Below are 17,165 nucleotides of genomic sequence, written 5' to 3'. Positions count from 1 at the left end.
CATAGCCTTTGTTCTTTCCTCCAGCTATCCCTGTTTTTCCTCAATGCCCTCCCACTAATTTCAAGCCTAGCAAAGCAGTCTGTACACCCTAAAGCGGGTACTGCATCTTTTTAATGTCCAAGAGCAGTCCGAGTAGGCACCAAGAGAGTACCTAAGCATGATAAACCCGAATATAATTGTTGGCAACTAGAAGGTTCCTAGAAATTCTGTTTATATATCTGTTTTACCATTAATAAGTTCTGCTTTAAGAAATTGTATGCTTTGAAGAAGTGGTTATGCTTCACAAAGTATATATGAACATCTTATATTAAGGAGTTACCAGACAATTAACAGATAATGATACTATCCAAGTTCAGTTCTTTATAGTAATGTACATAAATACGGTGAAAACTTTATTGGTGCGCTTAAGACATGGTACTCGTGTGTAACAAGATTATGAGATCTATTAATCAATTCTATTGAGGATAAATTCCTGATTTATAAAGTATCACAGAAAAAAACAATTATCTAATACAGTAGCAGACTAAGTGGAACATAGCTCAACTGAACTGTAAGATATTTGCCTATACATCACAAGACAGGCAATTAGGTTAATAAAGAGAATCATACCAGCTTTTATTATTGTATTTTAAGTCTCAGCAGGCTTGTTTTCAGTCATTTCAAGACCTTTTGTCACTTCACTACCCAAGACAACACAGAGATCACAACAGAGTTGGCCAGATTTAAAGGCAAGTCACATCCCTCAGCTAAGACTGTTTTCACTTTAGATAATGCAGCAGAACATCATAATCTATTTTTGTCTAAATAAATATACAAAAAGCAAGACTGGACAAAAGGCTATGAGGGCTCCAAGTTGTGATTGTTTCCATTTAATAAACACAATGAATACGTTATTACTGTTTTCCACATATAAACCCAGGTTTCTGGCCTGACACAAGCAGTGTCACAGAATGCAAGGGGCTGAGCCCCAAGTCAGGGTCTGGCTGGGCAAGAGAAGAGGGATGCTGTGTGCTGCAGGCAGCTCCCCTGGCTGGCAGCCCTGCCAGGGAGGCTGGGGAACCTGCAGCATCCATCAGGGACAGCCCAAGCTCCTAGTGCTGTTGTAACAAGGTGTTCATTTAGAAGGGAGTGAAGAAGCAGCCGAAACTTCCTTAAGTACACACACCCCTTTAAACACTAATAAAACCACATCCAGGAAGCGAGGCAATGGTTTACCATGAAAGAGGGAGCTCATCTGCTTAAGTTCCAGTTACATAGTCACCAGAGCTGGAGATGCCTCAGCAGCGAGTCATTGGTTCCCATGGGTCAGAGGTGACCAGCAAGACAAACAGCTGCTCTTGGCCAGAGCACCTCCTCCCGCTGTAGGGAGGGCACCCAAACCATTCAAGGCACCTTGCAGCAAGTGGTACCTTACAGGCAGCTATTTGGCCTGTCTAGAAGCCGAGACGCAGTAGCCTTCCAGTGTACCGGCGTTTCCCAGCCCCAGGAGCAGCCGCTGCTGCCCCTTGCCTCATGAGCTGCCCAGCCAGCAGAAGGGAGGGAACAGCAAGGCTGTTGTGTCAGGGGAGATCAATGGCATCCTCCTCCCCAGCGTTATTAGGTAATCTAATTACTAATCTAAGAATTTAACAGACTGACAGCAGCCAACTCAGCCGTTACTGTATCTTTAAAAAGAGTTATTTATATCCATCTCAAAAGAAGCTATAGCTCACCTCCTTCCAAAAGGAAAATAAACACCCCTGAGCCAACCAAATAACATCTCACTTCAAACATTCAATTAAAAAATGTAATGAAACTGGAAGTAAAAGTGACATTTGCTTCATTATCATCATAAGCTTTCACACATGTCTGCCAACAACTAAGTTGACCAAGATGATTTGGGAAGCTGTCAGCGGACAATATAACTTCAAAAGTTGAATTTGAATTTTGAAAACAAAAAAACTTCACATCAGAATTTAAGATGCAATTATTGCTTAATACTTAAGTCAGGTATTGCATACGTTGAACAACCCCACAATAATTGTGTAAACAAAGGTTAAAGATAAGCTACCTAGGAATTACTTAAGCAAGCACAATACTTCTAAAGTATCATATTTTTCCCCCTCCAACATTGGTGAGATGAACAAAAAGAGGGAAAGGTACCATTGAGATCAAGGCCTGACTTTCTTATGCACCACATCAAGAAATAGGTCAAGCAGGCTGAGGTACCACAGTATGATCTTCAGAACAGACAGTTCCTTGTCCTCAGTCACCATGAGGTCTCCAGACTTTATTTGCCAGCCTTCAGAGGACGATCAAGTTCTCATCCTTCTGTCCTTGCAAGTTGAGGCAGGAGGAAAACAACCAAACAACACACACCACAAAAAAGCCAACCCCAAAAATCAAAACCACCACCAAAAAGTTTTTAAAAACTTTGACAGACATCACATCTTGTAATTGATCTCACACACCCCCTGGGTACCCCAGAAATTATCAAACATAGTAAGAGTTTTCACCCTCTAATTTAACTCTTTTTGCTTTCCAGATAGTTGTTTTAAAGCTTAAAGCAGGCTTATAACATCATTGCCTACAAAATTTCCATGTTCTGTAGAAACAAGCTTGTATCTTAATGAATCAGAATGTGAATCACCATAAATAAGTATAGCGGTTGCATACTTAACAGAATTTTCAGAAACTTGGAATGCTCACTTTGGGACTGAAAAGAATGACATCAGTACACTGTATTATACATGTGTGTTAAATATATATTGTTATATATAATACGTGTGTGTAAATATCAAAACAGCAATCGTAAGAATCCTTTAAGGCAGACACTTAAGAACCGAGGTTCACCTCTTACTTCTGCCTAAAGCAATATAAGCTCTTTATTTTGGTGATGGCAGACCAACAACACTTATCTAGGAATCCTTTCAGATCTGTAATATTTTTTTTGCAGCTTCTCAAAAAGAAAAAAAATTCCCCGCTCCTGCTGCTTTGCTCTGCTTTTCCCTGGAGGAGAGCATGCACCCAGCTGTGTGACATTCACTGCTTTAACCATGCCAACTTCAGCAAAAGACAGATCGTTTCGCCAAATCAGCACAAACTGAAACAGAGCACCAGGGTGCACAGGCAGGTGAGCGTTGGCATCTGCCACCGTCAGCAACCACCACCCCATCACCGGAACTTCAGAGAGACAGAAATATGACTCCCTTCAACTCTTATCACCATGCAATAGCCTATGTCAGGGTGACTTTAATCGCTTTCCCCAGGAGAGAGTTTACTAGCAGCACGGCACATTTCGGAGCCCGCAGAGGTCAGACAAAGCCTCTGGCTGGTCAGGCAGAGCAGGGGAATGTGGATGGCATTGCTCTGGAAGCCCAGAGACACAGACACTGACAGTTCCTAGCTCTGGACACCACTGACAACTAACCAAAGAAAAGCAGTAAAGGGCTCTTCAAACACAGTAATAACAAATTAGTCATCAGCTGCCCTATAAAAATATTTCTCAAGAGATCCTATCCTGTTTTTACATTCTTTATGGAAGAGTAGCAAGGTTATTGCAATACTCCCAGTGTTCTCTTTGGGCTCTTCTAAAGGAGAGAAAGAGGGGGAACACTCAGCAGTCTGCCTGGATACTGGATTACTTGATCCGCATCGGGATTTAAAGCAGGCTGTTCAGAATGACAGTACAGAACACAGGTGGAAATAAGCTGGAGTCCACACCATCGCTGCAAGGGGGAAGAAATACACAATTTGGATCCCCATTCACATTGAATCACTACCAGCACGATAAGATCTCTTTAGTGCCTAGAGAACACACCATTTGGGAGATGCCCACCGCTAAGCTGGGTCAGGCAGACTCCCAGCACCCAAGTGAGTTGCTACAGCTTGTTGAAAGGAGGGTTCTCATCTGCTGGCACACAAACCCAGGCTTTACAACAAAATTGACCTAGTACTTGTATCAGCTCAGCAGGCTGAATAAAAGGAGCTCTCCCACGTTTGTCCTAGGGGCTCTACTGCTGAAGGGCACTGAACTGAACAGCTTGATAGAAGGAGTACCAGTGCAGTTCACTTTTCACAAAAAAAAAACCCAAACCAAACAAACAAAAAAAAACCAACCCAAAACACAAACCAAAACAAGCCCTCAAACACCAAAACCCACACACACAACGCCTGGTGACCAAACAAAACCTGGAGTCACTTGTTTACTGATGTTCATTTATTAGAAGGTAGTTATTAGGGTCAAATCAACAGATATGAGAAAAGTTTCAATAATTAAGTTTAACTTGTCACCCAGCAACTAGTGTTTACAACCATGTTCAATACCTTTTTTTATAATAGCTTCCAAATATTTTCTTGCAGACTACATTTTTTGGGGGTTGGTTTAAGTCTTTGTTCATACATCTCTACATTTCAGTGTCTAATAATAATAACAGCAAGCTCAAAAAAAAAAAAAAAAATCAATGGCCCAGCAAACAACATTACTACACGTACTAAAAAGGAGATGAACACTTGCCACATTCCCATCCCAGGAACGCGGCACCTCCTAACTACTCAGCCCCAAATATCCAAACATAGCCCTGTTGGTCCTCTAGCCCTCTGCAAGAGCATACCCCTGCACCACTCTCCTCTTCTTCAGGACTGAAAACTCTCTGAACCCCAGCAAATTCAGCACTCGTAAGTGGTTGCATTATGTTATGTGTTATTAATTCACTGCCACAGGCCTGAGAAGGAATAGGTAAATGCTTTTTACACACATCCATGGTGGAAGAGAGAAAGTAAGCTAACAGGCACAGCGCAACTTTTCAGCGGCAGTCTCAGTCCCAGCTTAGATGCCTTCACAACCCTGGTTTAATCCACACAATACACAGAGTGAACAGGATGTTTACAGAAGCAGATAATAATCTGCTTTGGAGTCTATGTACAGTTATTTTCTCACTAGAGATAACTGATAGGACGTCATAGCACCTGGTCTCACATCAGAGATAACAATTCTTCTGGAGATACACCCTTACCGTGCTTTCACATGATGATATGGTGATTTAGGGGATGCAGATCTCTTGGTAAGCCTGCACATCAGCTTTTTTTTCTTTTTTTTTTTTCCCCCTCTTTTTTTTATTTTTAAGATCAAACAATACCTCAGCAAAACAAAGTCTAACACTTTTCTCCAGGACTACAGAAGGGCACAATATGCTCAGTTTAGCCATTCCCTAAGCACCAGGGCTCACAGCACCATACCCCAAGACCTCTACTTTCAAGGTCGCTTCCTTCCTCTACTACACCTCCCAGCACTGCAGTTTGCTTTTCTAACGAAACAAGTTACATGCAATTTCAGAGCATTGACTGAAGTAACTTTTAAGAAAGTATTCAATTATTACAATTTTCACAACATAGGGACAAGAGACACGGCTTTTCATACCCCCTTCTAAGTTCAGGTTTTCTCATCAGAAAGGGTATCAGTTACTCATACCTTGTTAGACAGAAGGAGACCCAGAGCAGCCCATCATTTTCTCTGCTTACAGAGCTCCTCACTCACATCTTGCTTCTCCACTCAGGTCACCCCTAAATGCCAGCTAGTAAACATTCTTTTAACAAATCCCTTTTATCCTCTCACAATTTCAGCCTGATTGCTGGTAGCCTTTCTGTAGTCACAGGAGAGTGATTGCGACTCCCAACACATGCAGAAGCAAGGTGCAGGTGTTGCTCGACTCAATTACAGTACCAACAAGTAGGTGAGGGTTTACTTACATTTTCAAAAAAGAAACCTAAAAGTTTACTATTTGAAAGCTTTTATAGATGGGCATTTTGTTGCACAGTTCTACAGCCTTATCTCACTCCCACTGAACTCAATGAAAAAGCTGCCTTTGCATATACAAGTAGTTTGGCTGAGCCATAAAACACTGTAAGAGGAAGTAATTTGTTTTACTGATTTCTCTAGCGAGAATATCTGGGCTGTGAAATGCAGTGTTCACTGTAAATAAAATCTTTCACTCCATGTTTTCTTAATATATATTACTTAACATACTTGTTCTTATATTTTCCTTCTGCAAACAGTGCGGTCACCTACCAGCACCCAGAAGGACTGGGGCGGCTTTGCTGAGGCAAAGCACTGCAAGAGGCTCTCAGCTGCTGTAGGGTGACACAAATTTCAAATGGCAGACACCTGCATTTCCCAGCAGAGTAGCTGGGAATTTGGGGCTATCATTTAGGATATAAATACAGACAGTTGGTGTAAAAGGCAGGTGTCTATTTTTTAGTTAATCAGCTTTTGCTTTCTGTAGAGAGAAACAAGCCACACCACAGGGCAATTTATCAGACCTGCCTTAGGTACCGCTCCTGAACTAAGATGAATCATGCCTTAGACAAACACATCTATTTCCATGAACTGTAAAAAGATTTAGAGGTGCCTAAATCAGACAAGAATACCTAATTTTTAGAGGTCTAATATTAGGTTAAATGAATCCTGACTTGTGCCTGTATTATACCAAAAACCCATAGCACTGTTCCTGGGAGGATGTTATAGATATGGTAGACTTTCCTTAGGTAAATAAGAAAAGGAAATCAGGTTGAGTCTAAACTTAACCCAGAAGTGAGTAAGGATATTCCAACACAAAATAGATAATTATGGCCATTCCATTGAAAGCGTAAGAAGCTATTTGAAAAGGAAGAAGGAGGGGAAAAAAGTTAAAAAGTGTTTTTTGGGGGTGTTTTGGTTTTGGTTTTTTTTTTGGACTACATGGGGTTTGTGCTTTCTATAAAACGGGCTTGGCAAAGTAAGAGTGAAGAGCATGTCTAGTCTTCTGAGCAGATCAATGCTCTTTGGTAAGGACGTGAAAGATCTGCTTTGTCTGGGTGTGCGCAGCTAAAATGCATGCGAAGGGAAGATAAAGTCTGCAGATTCAAACAGCCGTATTCCACACCCCCTGTGCAGAGGCTTAAGTGAATCTATAAGGACAAAGCCAGAAGTTATTAGGTCAGACTAAAGCCATGATTAATACAGGATCCCTGTGTTAGTTCTACTTTTAAGAAAAAAATACTCTTGTATGCAAGAAGGTACTATGCCCAGGCAAGCTATGTCCTTAGTAACCCTCAGCATAATCTCAAGGTTATCTACATGGGGTGAGCAAACATCAAAAGATTCAGCACTTCTACTGAGACTGGAGCCTTCTCCAATGTTTTTCGTTTGTTTGTTTAGAAAACAGCCTAGAAATTTTAAGAGCACAGGTGTTTTTTTCCACAAGACCGAGAAACCCCTGCATTTGATTTACCTTACACATCATCACTGCTAAGAGAATGTACTTAGTGAATGAGAGGAGTTGAAATTATATATTAAAGAACGTGGGGAAAGAAATGTCAATGTTTCTGTCCCTTGTATATGTCCAGTCCTACAACTGTTCTGCATAGGAACAGCTCTACTGGCACTGATGAGAGAACTTCACCCCCCATGAGTGAGCTCTGCAAGTTTTGCGTGGTGTGTGTAGGTCTGCTTCGCACAGGTCAATGATTGCAGTTTTTAACTTAACATAAAATTTTCAGAGGTTTCCAAGTGGAACTGTGGATTCACACCATTTCATTTCAAGAAACAAAATCAACTTTGAGATAGAAAAAGCAGCAAAACACAATGAGCTTATTTTTCATTAACTTACATGCCCCTCTAGTATATATTTTTATTTAATGTGGTAAAAGGCAAAGTTAATACTCTGTGCCACGTTTCAGACAAGTGTGAAATTTCAAGGCTTATTAAGTTATTAAGTTTCTGAAATAAGGATTTATATTTACAAAAGAAGTGCTGACACAACCTGAACTCTGAGCCGTGGTAATGCCACCACAATAGCATGGTTCATAGGCAGTGTGAGCAGTCTAGATTACCTTATCCTAATAAAGTGAAAGATTTAAAACAGAGGAAATTATTTCAAAGAAACATATTTCTAGTGCTGTCATGTTTGCAGTCACATTTGGGTTCAAATAATGGGAAAACATGAATCTAATTATATATTCTCAAGTTACACCCACAAAACAGGATCCCAGAGAAATTCTGGCAAACAGGGTTTGCAAGAATACAACAGAAGCATGTGTAGGTAGGTCTGTGTGCCTCGATGGATTATGCATGTAATCAACATGTAAAGCTCCATAATGCTGAAAATAATAAATTGTTGTGAATGTGTAAGGGTGGAAAGTGTATTTTACATGGATTATCTGCCCTAGTTCCTGCTCTTATTTTTGGAAAGCAATCAGCTCTTCGTGAGAACTCAGCACCACGCTGAGCCACCCTGGGGCTTTTCATGGCCCAGCCCTTCACTTTGCATTATCATCTGCTAGCAGCCACATCCTGTGCAGACTGATTCATTGCAGCCAAGAAAGGCTGGGAGAACAGGAGACCCTCTGAATCCTGAGGACTCTCACTCTGAGATACTTCTCTCACTGTACTATATCTTTTCAAAGGAATTTATTTTTTGTTACTGACTATTCCAAATAAAAGCTTATTATAAGATAATGTGTTATTTTAACTCAAGATCTTTGCAAATTACCTTAACTTGAAAACTTTCATATGCCTGATTTGGAAGACCATATATTCATCCCAATTTAATTCAAACATAAAACTGAATAATTTTGCCTGCTTTTGCTTAATGGCAATGGTCAAATGCAAACAAAAATCAGGTACAGATGATCCAGTTTATGAATATTTATTCACTGATGAATATGAAATACATTATTATTTTCAACCACAGTAATATTTTTGTTTTCTGTGAAGCTGAAGCTCATGGGGTCAGAGATAATACAGTATGTTGAACTTGTGTTTTTAAACTTTCAAATACATTCCTTTTGAAATGGTACAATTTCCTGATGCCTGACTATTGAACACAAATACATTACAAGTCAATTAAAAAAAAAAAAAAAAAAGATTTCTGTTACAGTCTATTATTTTCCATTACACTGTATTTCTGTAAAATATGAATATCTCACAGTACTTTTAAGAATGAATTTAAATGTAAGATCAACTGTGAGATTCTTGTTTTACATGTAGATGAAGAGACTTCAGGGATAAATTGACCAGTGCTCAGTGGCTGGGTTGGATGTACCAATCTTCAATCTCAGACTTCCAGCTTTCAGCATTACCTTACTTTGAAACTAAATTACATGGTGTGATTTATTTGCTTTAAAGTTGCAGTGTACAGCTGAGTCTTTGTTCAGAATGTTTTCAAAGAGTTCCCATATCATGAGTACAGCAATAGCAGGACATAAACAAACATTGTACATGAGCAAGTTATATGACAGAGTGGCAGAAATATAGTTGCTGAACCATATAGAAATATAGTTTGCTGGTACCAGTGCTACCATAGCACAAAGTGAGGGATGTGTATTGATGCGGCAATAGGAGATCTGTCAAAAAGCATCAGTGTGGGCTCAGTCTGTGAATGCCATTTGTCTCCAATGTAATATGACGGATTAGAGCTGAATTACAGCGACTTTAAATGTACAAGTCAATTTTCTAAGCGAATTAAAATCAGGGAGGCTAGTATTTCTAAGGTTAGCACAATTCAGCTCCTATATATGGAATACAGTATAATTAAAAAAAAAATTGAATATATATCTCCGATTCAAATAGAAACTCAATACTGGGGTTCAATGGAAATAGTGCTACTAATAATCTGTAGATAGCCATTTTACTATATCACTTGTAACAGGAATCAAAGGGGAATAAGCTTACACATCATCATACAACTGGTGTCAAAAAATCAGCAGCAGCCCAATCCAACAACTTGTAAGACCAGTGGAATTCAGCTAATGTTAGAAACAAGAAGATACTTTTAGAAAATTTCCCTCTTTTAGATCATCTTTGTCCATGGTAAGCCAGTTTTACCAAAAGACTGGTTTTAGCTAGCCAAGTCACGGCAGCAAAACACTCTTTCCTGACCCTCTTCACTCAGAACTCAGCCTTGTGACACCCAACTTAATGATGTTCCTTTATCAAAGCCTGTTAAAACTTTCAAGGCAAATGACATTAAAACGAGAAATGGATGAAAAATGTTACTCTCCAAAGGAAATTATTCATATTATTCTTATTTATCATTCATAAAGTGAAAATAAGTGGTTACGGGGTTGGTGGTACCTCTGGACTGTGTGTGGTGCCTGAGGTATCAGGCTTCACACCTTTACCTCGCCTGACCTAAATTCCACCATTCTTCTATTTTTAGAAAAGACCTTGAAATACAGCAGCTTGTGAGTCAGCCAGGAGTCCTCAGCACGTTTAACAAGGCTCAACACCCCCAAAAACCTTCTCCTTTGTCAGTGGACTCGGAGATTAATGCCGTGATTAGGTGGCTTTCTTAAATGAGGTATTGTTTCATTTCAGCAATAGGAAAACTACAGTGCATAAAACAATAAAGATCTTAAACCAATTAAGCAGCCTAAAACCATATCTATTTCCCTTAGGGCTCAATGTGTCTTGAAAAGCTAGAACCCAACAGTTTCAAATCCTTTCTCCCTCCACACACACCACAGCCAACAACTGTACTCGACCTTCTCCTTTCTAATTATTCTGTCATCTTTAGCTCTTAATTCTGCCAGAGCAGCTGTGTAAATATAGCTGGAACTAAGAAACCATAATCTTCACAGCTCAGGGATTATCATCTCTTACCTTCCTGGGCTGTTTGCAAGCAGGTATTTAGTCTGGAAGTGCTGTCTGGCCTCTCTGCCTACCTTTTTATCCTTCGATTTTGAGTTCTCCTTTGAATAAATCGGTTTGTGAACCCTCGGTGACTGTGTCATTCGCCAGGCCAGGACAAACTGCAGGCAGCACGGCCTAGCCACCAGGTCAATAAAACAGAACACTGGCAGGGAGGATACTCAAGTCCTTCACTTGCTGCTTTGGCTTTTTTCAGCTAGGTCTTTGAAACTGCATTTTTGCCTTTTTTTTTTTTTTACAGCAGGTTTAAGAAGACTGACTAATGCTTTAAAGCCCTTTATTTTGTCCTCAAGTAGGTAGGATGGCTGCAGTAGCCAGCACGACAACCCCAGGCGTCACACAGCTGTGAAGTCAGGCCATGTATTTCCCTGTAGTTTAAAAACACGCACAAGAGTTCATCCACACAGCTCTGCAGTCTTGTACTGCTCCTAAAAATAATCACAGCCTGCAGAGCAGGGGCAGAGGGGCAGGCCTTCACATAGCTGTCAGTCAGGATTAAAAAAAAAAAAACAAAACAAAAAAAAAAAACAAACCCCACAACAAAAACCAAATGCTTTCCTCATCCCTCAGACTAAAACAAGAGATGATGCCCATTCATGGCTCCCTACACATCTCTCACAGCAGCGACAAGAGTTATTTCGGCTGTGGGACGCGAGGCTATCGCCTGTCAGAGCAGGGCTGTAAGCTGTGACCCTCTCAAAAGGTTAGTCACTCAACAGTAAAGGGAAAACACTGATCCAAAAAGCACCAATTCCGGCCTAGGTTTCTCTCTCAGAAGAAGTTAAGGAAGATAGCATTATAAGCATGTCTGGTAGCCTTCACACATTGCAATCCACACAGCTGAATCAAGATTGCATGTTAGGATGGGTGCCCTACATATAGGGTATGCAGATTGCCTACATTTTCCACACACTGCCTAACCAAGCCCTTCTTCATAGCATTAACACAATATCTAAATCCTCCTTGGACGCCAAGAATGACACGCTCCTCCTCGAAACAAGAAGTTTCAGTCAGACACTAATTACCACCCTGCTTTTTGTAAACAAATGATCCAAGATGCAGATAACCCCCTCCCCAAGAAGGCAGAGCTGTCTTCACGCAGACCTGCTGAGGTCCAGAAGGGCTTGCTAGCCCCCACCAGACCAGGCTGCTTCCAGCTCCTCACTGCTCTGTGACCCCTGCATCCCAGGTAGTAAATTCGTGCAGGACCAAGATGCTGTGTAAGATGGTACAGAAGCACCTAAGTCAGGCTGGGAACTGTGGACTGGCTGTGGGTACTGCTTTCCACACAAAAGATCAATCATGTCTCAATAAAACATGAAAATTTCAATTTTCACCTGGCTGAAAACCAGGTTGTTTTTTTTTAATCCCCAAATGTAAATACACATTCAGTGCAACACAAAAGCAATGTCAAGAATTTGAAGGAGTCTTACCATCCTACAGTAGTTTTTCTAGCTGAAAACAGTCACAAGCTAATACACAGCTAGAAAACAGAGACCAGATCCTGAAGGCTGGTTACCTTTAAACAATTGCATGTGGATAAACAGCTGAGGCAATGCCATACCAACTTTTGTAAGCTAAGACAACAGCGATAAGGTTACAAGACCTTGTGGCTTGTTTGTTTTTAACAGCACTGCACCGATTTAAATGCAATTCCATACAGCCTTAAAGCAGAAGCAGTTTAAGATATTTAACTTACCTAGTGCCTTGAACAGAGCGCAGCCCACTTTAGCAAAAATTATTTTAAAATTTAAATAGTGTAACTCCAGCATTGTAAAAAAAAAAAAAATTACACCTGCTTATTCAGCTCCTATAAAGATTTTCTTACACATACCAGTATTTAGGCCAGAAATGTCAATGCATCATATGAAGAGAGTGATTCCAGGCTCACAGAACTATGCCAGCAGAAACTAAATCGGCTAAGATACCAAATGTTCTACTGCAATCACCATTTTGTTCATAATTGAAGATTTTGTCATAGTAATACAAAACACAGTTTCAGAGGTACAGCTACATTTATGTATTTTACTCAGAACAGTTACTGTAATATTCCAGCAAAACAGTTCTAGTACAGCTTGAATGTAAAATTCACTCCTCAGTTTTCTACTTCCAAGTCAGTATTAAATATCATGTGATAATAAACATGACATTTTAGAAACACTACTCTCCACCTTCTCATATTTCTTCCTCCCGACTGCTACAGTACAGATTTGTCATGTCTTTGTATTTAAAATAATTCACTGAAGTTTTTATACATAGAAGAGTTTAGGTAGACTGTCACCAGATAAACACTAGCATGTTTAATTATGCAGAACAAAACACAGCCAACTTTTTCAAGCAGGATGCCTTTTCAACTATTCCAAATAGAAGCCTAATGATACTCGAAGCAATTATTACTGGGTGTTGGACAGTTTGTTTACTGGGTACAAAGCCAGCCTGCCACCTCACCTTCCTCAGCCTAGCAGTACTGCGCACCTGATAGGAAGGAAAAGGTTAGCCAGATTATACCAATTACACCCCAAATTAATAGGGCTCAGCATCACTAATAAGGTCTTTCTTAAGACTGACTGTTAGTAACCTACATTTTGATGTGCCATCGGTTACATAAACAGAAATCAAAATACCAGGTTTGGATATTCTTGTTCAAAAGTCACGATTTTCTAAATGAGGTTTGTCTTGTTTATGTTCGGGTCCTAAAACTAACTAGAAGCTTCCTATCTCTTGCCGCATTCTACCTCACTTGCCGTAAAATCTGAGGAGGAAATTCACCCAAGGCTTAAGTACACGTGAATCCCTCAGTTTCAGATATACAAGCCTGAAGGTATTAAATTAAGTACCACCTGTGAGTACATGTGATAAATGCCCAACACCACCTATTAAACGTAACACAAAATAGGTTCAGCTATATAAAAGATTTTTCAAATTATGCAAGATCCACCACTTCTTTCCAGAAAAGAGTAACTGCAGTTAATATTTCTTCTGTGAATATACAAATGTGCCATTGATTTAAAGTTTTTAATGAGATACCTATAATTTATAACACCGTGACTTTTATGAGCCTCACCGCATTTGTAAGACTCTGGTTTTCAGCAGGAACAGTTCTACTGTTATTGGAATCAATACGTGCACAGAGGTTGATGAGAACAGACTGCTGCAGTACAAGAAGTCAGACACCTTCCCTCTGCAGGCTTGTTTTGAATTGTTTATTGAGGTTTAAGAAGTCATCCACATTTCTATAAATATAGACATTACTTGAGGAAGTGACTAACAATGTCACCAGTGCAGGTACATATATAACCAACATACAAAAGCTCCACTGGAAGCTACTTCAGTTTATTCAAAAAGGACCAAGATGTCATAAAAAAAACAGCTGTCACTTTCAGTTATTGAAGACACTAAAGTGCATTTTTGGTTACCTCCTGGACAAACAGCTGCTAATTAAAAAGTCTGATTTTTTTTTTTAACATATCTAAATTACATAGATTGACATTCAGGTTTCTAGCTGTCATCCTCCTGATACATGGCAGCACATAAGAAAAACGTATTACTTTGCTGCCTGAGTAAGAGGAGGAAATAGATGTTGCTGTTTTTTTGTTTTTTTTTTTTTTAAATCTGGTATTTTCAACAAAAGTTTAAAGAGAATCTAACATTCTGATGAATTTTTACAGCACCACTAAGGTTAGTCTTAAAAATCCAGGCTCTGTTTTAGCCCTTTTAATTGCTAGCCAAGTATCTAAAGAGTCACTTGAAGCTCTGTACCAGTAAGAAAAACTACCCTCCCTTTTCCATCAAGCACGATCCTGCCCAGTTAACACTGTTTGCACACTCTGTAAACAAAAACAGCTTAAAGCATAATTAAAGCAGAACACAGGCCCATCTTGAAAGTCTTCCCCTACTCTCCCCCTCCCCACCCCCGGTAGTGTCAAATGTTTGGGTGTATAAAGCATTATTACATTCCTAACCACAAAATACTTAAGAATCACAATTAAAAAAGAAAAAAAAAAAAAAACAACCAACCAAACAAACAAAAAAGCATACATTGAAAGTGACATAGCAATACCACTTTAATAAAATGGGTATTTTGGGGAGATACAAGATGTGCTCTGCTAATTTTAACTCCATCTTTACTTCATTATAATTTAGTTTTATTGCCAGAAAATTCACCAATAGAGCAAAGAATGCTGCACTGGTTACAACCACAACAGCCAGAGTTGTTCTTTATAGCTCCCTTACTGCAATTAATTTAACTTGGTAGTAGGAGGACATAATACTCATCATTCAAAAATAAATTACTAATTTGGAGTAACAGTTTAAACCTGATTAGCACTGAATAGTGATGAACGGCTACTTCTAAAAAAAAAAAAAAAAAACACAAACAAAAAACAAACAAAAAAAAGAAACCTTGCATACCAAAAACATGCTATATGTTTTGAAACCACTTTTCCATGCTCCAGCGTATTGTTTACATTTTTACTTGTCAAAGTGTCTTTTATCAGTTGAAGAATCCACAGAACTTAAATTTCAAGTATTTGAACTGAACATGATTCAATTTCAAAAAGTGCCAAATTAAAAAGAACTACACATGTAGCCAAGCTTTCATAGAAATCCCCAAACAAGATAAAAAACAGCCTCTCAAAATAATGAGTTACTAGCTTCATACATGTTTTTAAAGCTGTATAATGTTCACCTAAACACTCCACTTACGAGCATTAGAAGTTTAAAAAACACAGAACATCTTCAATGCAAATTGCTTGCAGAGGGCACCCTCAAACATATGAGTACAACACTAAGCATAAAACCCTCATTTTATTTGGCTATTTAGACATCCATGTCACATATACCCACCCATCCATTTCCTGATAGTATTACATCACCTATTAGGGCTTCTGAAATAATGCAGAGCCATAAAACTCAGAAGAGACTAGTTAAAAAAAAAAAGTTCCATATCTGCACAGCCTTCCACATGGCAAGGCTGTGCAACTGATTGTTTAACGTAACTAAGCTTAACGGCATCCGTTAAACGAGCAGGCCTGGGTTTGGAAGCCGTCTTATGTCAAATTTTGACCATGTAACTACTCTAAAATAGAAAGGTCAAAATAGAACTCATCTCTTCTTTTTCTGCTGCCTCAACATTTTCCTTCGCTTAATTATCATATCGTGTAGTTTCTCCAGTCCCTCTTTGAGTCCGTCTCCAATGATTGCACAGGTAGGCTGCAAATGCCAGGGAGTTGAAGAACTCAGCTCACTCATCGCTAGCATTTTCTCAATTTCAGAAAGGGAGAGAGAGTTCCTCAGGTCCTGCTTGTTAGCAATGATAAGGACAGGCACTCCTTGATTTTCAGATATCCTAGTAATCTTATGAAGTTCTGTTTTGGCCTCCTCCATTCTCTCAACATCGACAGAGTCCACCACAAACACAATGCCATCGGTGCACCTCGTGTACGACTTCCACAGCGGCCTAAGCTTCTCCTGGCCGCCTACATCCCAGAAGTGGAAAGTGACCGTTTTCGAGTTGCCCAGCGTCACTTTGATTTTCTCCGTATTAAATCCTTTAGTGGGGACAGTGTTGACGAACTCATTGAACTGCAGCCTGTAGAGCACGGTTGTCTTCCCAGCGGAGTCCAGTCCCAAGATGACAATGTGGAAACTCTGGAAGGAAGGCAGGCTGGAGAGGATCGGCGTCTGGTCCGAAAGTCCATTCCCCATTGCCAAAGGGAAGGTGACAGCAGACTGCCACGAGCAGAGGCCGGCTCCCACGGCTACGCTGGCTGCCGCGCTAGGCTCGGATCCTACCAACGACACAAACCGGCGTTAGCCCCACGCAGCTCCGCGGCCACAACGCCACGGCCAGCGCCGCCGCCCCGACGGCGGAGGCAGGCAGCGTGAGACGCCGAACGCCGCACGTCCCCCACCCGGCCCAGCGGGCTCTGCCGCCCCGCGGCGCGGCGGCGGCCGCTACCGACACTGCAGCTCACTGGGCACCTGCGCCCCTCGCCACCACCGCGGCCACCGCAGCCACCGCCACCCGTGCCCCTGTCCCTGTCCTACCGTTCGGCCCCGCCGGCGGGCACGTCCCTCAGCGCGGGGAGGCGAGAGCAGCCTGCGCCCCCATGCCTGCGCGCCGCTGCCGCCACCAAACCGCCGCTGCCTCTCCCGCCGCGACTCCCCCGCATCTGGCAGCAGGGCGCCTCCCAGCCCGCGCCTAGCCTCGCGCGCCCCGCCCCGCGCTCCCCATTGGTCCCGCCGCGCGGCGGGGGCGGGGAGGAAGGCGCGCTCCGCCTCGCCTATTGGCCAGCTGCACCGGCCACTCATCGGGGACCCCGGTTTTTACCGTCCTCAGGCGAACGCTGGAGCCTCCGCAACGGCAGGGGCGTCCCGCTCTGCGCCCACGCCCTGCCTGAGCGACCCCACTCCTCCCTCGGCGGGGCGGAGTCACGGCCCGCTCGGGGAAAGACACCGCGGCCTCCACCCGTGGGCCCCTACCGCAACGGGCGGGCGG

General features: G+C 41.4%; 1 protein-coding gene across 1 annotated transcript; it reads right to left on the bottom strand.

The window, feature by feature from the left end:
* Positions 1-8,647: 8,647 nt before the first annotated feature.
* ARL4A (ARF like GTPase 4A) lies at positions 8,648-16,811 on the bottom strand. Its single transcript, XM_086742419.1, has 2 exons — positions 16,715-16,811; positions 8,648-16,455 (listed from the first exon to the last, which is right to left on the bottom strand). The coding sequence occupies exon 2, from the start codon at positions 16,370-16,372 to the stop codon at positions 15,770-15,772; it is 603 nt and encodes a 200-aa protein (XP_086598545.1). The 5' UTR covers positions 16,373-16,455; positions 16,715-16,811; the 3' UTR covers positions 8,648-15,769.
* Between the last annotated feature and the right edge of the window lie 354 nt (positions 16,812-17,165).

This window comes from Chlamydotis macqueenii, chromosome 2 (assembly GCF_036417535.1).
Source record: "Chlamydotis macqueenii isolate bChlMac1 chromosome 2, bChlMac1.mat, whole genome shotgun sequence".
NCBI lineage: Eukaryota > Metazoa > Chordata > Aves > Otidiformes > Otididae > Chlamydotis > Chlamydotis macqueenii.
This window is presented reverse-complemented; position numbering and strand designations above follow the sequence as displayed.

Excerpts from the sequence above, each read along its gene's own strand:
- ARL4A (XM_086742419.1), bottom strand. The coding sequence starts at position 16,372 with ATGGGGAATGGACTTTCGGACCAGACGCCGATCCTCTCCAGCCTGCCT.